The 6,928-nt window shown below is 40.0% G+C and overlaps 1 protein-coding gene across 2 annotated transcripts; it reads right to left on the reverse strand.

Moving 5' to 3' along the window:
- Nucleotides 1-1,682: 1,682 nt before the first annotated feature.
- LOC306886219 (tryptophan--tRNA ligase, cytoplasmic) lies at nucleotides 1,683-6,374 on the reverse strand. 2 transcript variants are annotated; one of them, XM_079443159.1, is made up of 11 exons: nucleotides 6,298-6,374; nucleotides 6,068-6,163; nucleotides 5,657-5,867; nucleotides 5,431-5,539; nucleotides 4,877-4,996; nucleotides 4,608-4,790; nucleotides 3,717-3,817; nucleotides 3,532-3,644; nucleotides 2,918-3,091; nucleotides 2,696-2,836; nucleotides 1,683-1,955 (listed from the first exon to the last, which is right to left on the reverse strand). In XM_079443159.1, exons 2-11 carry the CDS (start codon nucleotides 6,155-6,157, stop codon nucleotides 1,797-1,799), a joined length of 1,401 nt encoding a protein of 466 aa, XP_079299285.1. In that variant the 5' UTR covers nucleotides 6,158-6,163; nucleotides 6,298-6,374; the 3' UTR covers nucleotides 1,683-1,796. The 2 variants fall into 2 exon arrangements, with proteins under 2 accessions (XP_079299285.1, XP_079299286.1); XM_079443160.1 differs by having other exon boundaries at nucleotides 1,686-1,955; nucleotides 6,252-6,327.
- Nucleotides 6,375-6,928: the final 554 nt, after the last annotated feature.

The raw sequence follows: 6,928 nt of genomic DNA on the forward strand, positions 1-6,928 counted from the left end.
CTGAGCGCATCTCAGGGTCTGCTCTCCCCTCTCTGCAGGACATCTACCTCAAACGCTGCAAAAATAGAGCTGTTAAAATAACCAAGGACTCTAATCACCCTGGTAACCATCTATTCACTTTGCTTCCATCTGGTAAGCGCTTCCGTAGCCTGATGGCAAAAACTGAGAGACTTAGGAGGAGCTTCTTCCCCCAGGCCATCAGGCTCCTAAACTCTAACTCTGTGTCATAACATCACATGACTCCATGTAAATATCACTATATCAATAAGCTATTCATAATTTTTTCTACCTCATATTGCTGCTATTTAAATACCCTGGACAACTTTTTTGCACATTCCTCTTATATTACTATTTATGTCAACAACATACTGACCTGCACATTTATATTTTTTTTTTTTTATCTCTTATTTTATTTTATTATTTTAATTTTCTTCTACTTTTCTTCTTCTTAATATTTGTATTCTATATAATTGCACTGTCCTTGGAGCGGACCTGACCTACATTTCACTGCTGGTTATACTCTGTATAATTGTGTATGTGACAAATAAAAATCTTGAATCTTGAACACTGTTCTTGCAATGTTTCTGAGCTTTGATCGTTTTAGGATCGTTTAGGGTCGGAGAGCTCTCGGAGTTCATCAGAAATATCTTAATTTGTGTTCTGAAGATGACAGAATTTTAATTTGTGTGAGCTATGCCTGTAAGTAACCGGCCGGCGTGTTTCAGGTCAGTGGTTTCTACCGAGGGATGTCCATGCCGCTGAGCACCGTCTCCATCAGCTCCTCGCTGGTGTTCGGCACCTACAGGAACGTCCTGCTCCTCCTGCATGAGCTGCGGCACAGAAGCGCCGCCGAGCCGCATCGGAAAGCTGACATCTTCCTGTCGGGCTTCGCTGGAGGCGTCTCTCAGGTGCTTCAGAACTAGTTCTCATGAAACAACATCCACTGATGCATTTGTGAGTCAACATTAGAGGAAAATTAGCTTTTTAAAAGTCAAAAAAAGGGTAACTTTTCTAAAACTGGTGATGGTGTTTGAGATATTAAAAGAAATGGGTTCAAAGTATCTGTTAGAATATGATGTATTTGTAAGAGAGGTTCAGTTTCATTCTAGAAGGGCCAGTCGTAATTATATGCATTTCTTTTATAGGTTTAAGAGTGTTTTTATATACAGTACTAGCTCTGTTGCTAGGAATACATTCCTTGGGTGTAGTGTTTTAAGGGAAGGTTTAAAGATGGTTGTTTTATCGTTGATGTTTTGAAGTTTGTGTGGTGAGTTTCTGAACTTGATGTTGATTGCAGTCCATTTATGATTTGTTCATCCATTTTTTTTAAATATCGAGGACCACAATGGAAATAAGCCAATGGCTTTTTTGTGTATTTTTGTGTATCACATAACTACTCCTTTCCCTGTCTGAGCAGGTTTAACCCTTTACTAACAGTGTCTCTCAGTCTGGTGCGTGAGCTGCTTCTCTGTGTAATCTGTTGAAATGACTGAAGACTGTTGGCATGTGTTAAAGACACTCGTGTTTAACTCGTATCAGGGATTTACACACTAACATGCTTTCTGTCAGGTGTGTGTGTGTCCTGTTTTACAGATGGATTGTGAATCCATCAGGTGTTAAATGGACCATTTACTCATGAGAATGTTCTGGATCAGCAGTGCTGTAATTATGACATTAAACGTGTTGTTTAAACATCAGTGTGTTTTATTTATTGGTCACAGGCGGCATCAGCTTTATTAGACGCGAGCAGAGCAGCATGATGATGATGATGATGATGGTGGTGGATCTGCGAGTCTCTAGGAGTTGAAGTGTAGTTTGCGAGGGCTCATGAACTGTTGTACGATCTCGTCCGTCACGAGTCTGCGTCTCTCCTGATGAGCGGTGATCATGGGCTGAAGCGTCTCGATCAAACACTTCTTCAGTTCTCCGGTGAGCAGCGCGCCGCTGCTGTAGTCCTGCAACACAACAACTACTTCATCATCACACGCATAATAGTGTTTATGCTTACACTTTACCAGAAGCTTTCACTTCTTAACACTTAGTTCATACGGACAAAACTCCTACAGCACGTATTAAATTAGTTCAGCATTCACGAATACATTACTGAAAGTTCTGTTAACATTAATGACCTGTAAAATGTTTTATTAACATTAACAAAGGTTAATTAAATAAAAATAAAAAGCTCTTTCACAACAAAAGTGAAGTGAATACGCCCCAGGCTGAAGGAAAAGTACATTTAGAAAACATTGGTTAATAAAATGGGATTAAAATACATCCAGGATATTTCATTATTGCAGATTTCCATCATATCCTGAGTTTGCATCTCACTGTTTTTATTGATTTTGAGGAACACTGAATGTGTTTTAGTGCAGGTGAGATGAGTAAATACATGTTCATATTATCATTCATATAGCTATATTGTTATATATTGATGTCATTTGGTTTTTAGCTGTTATTTTGTTCTTTATATATTTATTTACTGTAAGAAAGATCATGTTCACACACAACGCTCTGATTTCTCTCAACACTGTCACTCAATACATCAGAAACACAGGAACTGGAGAAGTATATTAAGAAGTAATGCTTTACTTTACTAGTTACTTGAAAAGGTCATCTGATTACATAACTTGCATTACCCCCAAAACTGAATAAGAGCATAATAATAAACACTGAAAATACATGAGTCTGATCTCACCTGTCTGATCTTCTCCAGCTGTTCATCGTCTTCCAGGAAGAAGGTCAGATACATGAAGGAAACGTCCACGTCTGGATTCCCGCCGAGCTTCCGGTGCTCCTCGACGGTGTCCTTCCCGCCGGAGAAGGCGTGTTTGTTGATCTGGAACAGCAAGAGCTGGTGTCAGTCTCAGCTTCGTTGCTTATGAACACTACCGAGTCAGAATCAAGCCTGATGAAGCACCTTGTTCTTGATCTGTTTGGCCGTGTCGGTCAGGAAGATGGAGGAGTTGGCATCGCTGGCGCTCATCTTGGTCTGAGCTCCCTGCAGCGCCGGGAAGAAGGTGGAGTGAAGCAGAGCCGGTTTGGGAAAACCGATCCGAGGAGCCACGTCCCGCGTCATCCGGAAATACGGGTCCTGAGGAGCAGGGATGAGAATCCAGAATCAATTCCAGAATCACAGACTTGAGGCAGTGTTTCCAACCATCAAAAACTTCCCCTCTCTGTTATATTTCCTTATTATTATTTTAAATCAGTGCTATTGGTTATCATGCTTTTACAAATATTTAACCAATGAAAAGCATTCAACGGAGCATGTGATTCAAGACTTTTAAAATCAATGAAAAGATTATTTATTCAGCTGATGATGATGTATAAATATCAATTTTAAAAAAACTGACCCTCCTGACTGGTTTTGTGCTCCAGGGTCACATATGTGTTTGACATTTATAATTTTTTTAAACCGCGTTGGAATCGAAACTGGGAATCAATAAGAATCAGAAACCGTACCCAGCCCTAGTGAGGAGCAGACGTCACATGATCACCTGCGGTCACGTGATCTCGAGCAGAGCGTCTCACCTGATCGATGGCACACGGGATCAGACACTGAACGTCCGTCCGCTCGCCGAAGATCTGCGGGAAGGAGCCGCTGAAGGACGGAGCCGCCTGGATGGCCGGGAAACTGACTTTACCTGCAGGAACACGCCATTAAACGCCACACACAAACACTCGAGGGATTCCCGCCCAACAGAGACGCTCCTCACCGATGCAGTCGCTGTCTGTGAAGCCGAAGATGCCTTTGACCTGATTAAACGTCACGTGCTTCTGGACCTTCACCACGTTCCTGTAGAACGCAGGACTCGCCCTGTCAGGAGAAACGTCACATTCACCACACACCGCTTCAGAGCAGCTTCACAGAACATCATCATCATCATGATATCTTCATGCGTTATAGTCACGTATCAGATTACAGCTGGACCATAATACAGTTACATTTTACAATATAAAATCCAGGAGTTGAGATTTGCTATATAGTAATATATATATATTGCTTTACATGATTGAACTATATATAAGGATAAAATTGGAAATACATATGTATTTATTTAGGTGTGTGTGTGTATACACAATATTTTTTATTATTATTTACATATGTATATAAGATATATTTAAATATGTATTTATTGACATTTACATATATACTATATTTTATATAAATTATATATATATATATATATATATACACACACACACAATTTTATGTATATAATAAATGTATTTGTTGAGATGTGTGTATTTACATAAAATATTTATTAAAATATGTAAATATACACACTATATATTTTAACTGTTTTATACTTTATATATTTTATAATATGTATTACATTGTTATATGTGTAATATAAATTATATATATATATATAAAATGTATTTATATATAAATGATTATTTGAGATATTTACATATAAAAAATATATATATGTATTTTAGATATGTAATGTTTACAGATTTTCAAAAGTATTTTATTTAAATATGTAAATATTGTATATCATATATCAAAAATAAACCACCACACAGTTGTGATGTAATAGCGCCACCTGCTGTCTGCACTGATACAGCATGAAACGTTGCAATATAACGGTGAGTATTTGTACCCCATATAGTCGAGGTCGGAGAAGATGAAGGTCTTGTTGACGTCGAATCCGCAGGCGATGATGTCTCTGGCGTTCTCCACCGCGTACCGATGGCACTCGTCCAGCGACAGATCCTTCCACAGATACTTCTCATCATCGGTCATCTGAATGACCAGAGGAACGTCGAACACATCCTGAAGCCACCTGTGAGACACACACACACACACACACACACACATCAGCGCTTTCACAGACTCCCGCTGAACACTGACGCACCGAGGAAGACTCACTTGGTGAAGATGAAGGGGATCAGGTGACCCACATGCATGGCCTCTGAGGACGGCCCTCGACCCGTGTACAGATAGAAGGACTTCTGCTTCTCGTACGCGTCCAGGATCTGATGCATGTCCCTGCGGATCACAAACAGAGATGAGACCACAGCTGCTCAAGCTTTCAGATGCCATGATCCTCATGTGAATATTTAATACAGCTATATATTTCCAACTACATAGCCCCAATTTATACTGTGAATAATGATTATTCTTAATGAGCGTAAAATATTATTATTTAAATATGGCAAACATATTTTAGCTCTATTCAATAACATTATTAATAATGGATTTTTTTGTACTTACTGTGGAACTTATTTAAATCTTTTTTTTTATTATTTGTTTTTATCATTTTTATTTATTTAAATATTATTTTTACTATTTATTTTGATTGATCTATTTACTTATTTATTTTTTGACTAATTATTTATTTTAATCAATTGTTTATTTATTTCAACATTTATTTCTTTCCTCTCCCTGTGTATTATTCTGATGTCCAGTGAGGTCCGTGGCACCTGTGTGAGAAGAAGATTCCTCTGCGCAGGAACCGGTGCGGTGTTTTTCCCGTGACTCGGGCGATTCTGTCCACCAGCTCCTGATCGATCTTACTGCTGCCGAACCGCACTGACCGCAGCAGAATGAGCTCGTTAGTGCATTATTCATCACGGGTCATATATGAAGTCAGACCTGCAGCAGATCTTCCGCTGATGGACTGAAATGATGAGTATAACATCGACTGACCGATGAGTTTATCGTAGTCGACTCCTTTGGCGCTGCTGGAGGAGACGTTCCACGGATCCACCTGATCATCTCCGTCCTCCGGCGCCGCTCTGTTATCCACCAGCATCTCACCGTCCACCGGAGGACATCCAGCCTTATAGTCCTGACCGGTGACACGCTTGAAGTCCAGCTTCATCTGCAGCAGCATCTGGACGGCGGCGTCCACATCAGCCTGAGGGACAACATAATCACATGTCATTAATCACATCACATGTCCACATCAGCCTGAGAAACAACTAAATAATCACATGTCATTAATCACATCACATGTCCACATCAGCCTGAGGGACAACATAATCACATGTCATTAATCACATCACATGTCATGAAAGCTCCAGCAGAAGATGATTATTATTTCAGTATCAGACTCACTTTGGGGCTCTTCTGAGCTTTCAGAGATCTCACTGTGTCTGCCTGAGCTGTCAGCTTCTCGTACAGATCCATCGGGATCAAATCTGACATCTTCACCTGTAATGAAGTGAATGTGGTTATTAATATTGTGCCTGCCGCGCGACATATGCTCAACATTATCAGCACTCACACCGGTAATAATAACCTGTTCATTTCAGCAGTAAATAACAGTGAAGAATAAATAAACGCACCGTGTTGTGTTGCTGATTTCCACTCACTGTAGGCGCGTCACACCGATAACTGCCCGACAGGAAACACTCACTCCACCTACAGCACTTCCGGTCGCGCGTGAGGCAGACACGCTAATCTCAGTGAAAACTATTATTTAAAACACTTTCAGTCATGCTGTTTCACTTTGATAACATTAATACAAGCAAGCTGTTTAATATAGGATGTGGCTTTTATAAACATGAAATGTCCAATGGAGACTCTTATTTTGTCTGAAAGTTCCTGAATTATTTATTCAGCTTCAGATGATGCATAAATCTCAATTTCAGAAAACCGGCCCTTATGACTGGTTTGGAGTTTTATGGTTTGTTAATTAGAGGATTCTTTTCATTATTCATTTTAAAACTGTTGTTTGTCAAATTTTCTCTAATGTGATCAGCATGTAGTGTGGGTTTGAGAGCTTCATATGGCTTCACTGGTGGATTATGAGGATTCTGACACGAGACGGATCAGGATCTTCAGCTTTATCATCATCAGCTCCTCCTCATCTTCATCTTCATCATCACGTGTGTCAGCAGCACAGTCCGGTTCCTCCGTGAAGAGGGTTCAGCTGCAGGCGTCTGCGGTGAGGCCGTATGTTCCTAAGAGACAGAG

The sequence above is a fragment of the Barbus barbus genome, assembly GCF_936440315.1.
Source record: "Barbus barbus genome assembly, chromosome: 20".
In the NCBI taxonomy this organism is placed as follows: Eukaryota; Metazoa; Chordata; class Actinopteri; order Cypriniformes; family Cyprinidae; genus Barbus; species Barbus barbus.

Coding starts and splice junctions, on each gene's coding strand:
- LOC306886219 (XM_079443159.1), bottom strand. CDS start 6,157: ATGTCAGATTTGATCCCGATGGATCTGTACGAGAAGCTGACAGCTCAG. Junction 4,997..5,430: donor GGAATCTTCTTCTCACACAG/GTGCCACGGACC, acceptor TGTGATCCGCAG/GGACATGCATCAGATCCTGG. Junction 3,818..4,607: donor TCCGACCTCGACTATATGGG/GTACAAATACTC, acceptor TTCTCCTGACAG/GGCGAGTCCTGCGTTCTACA.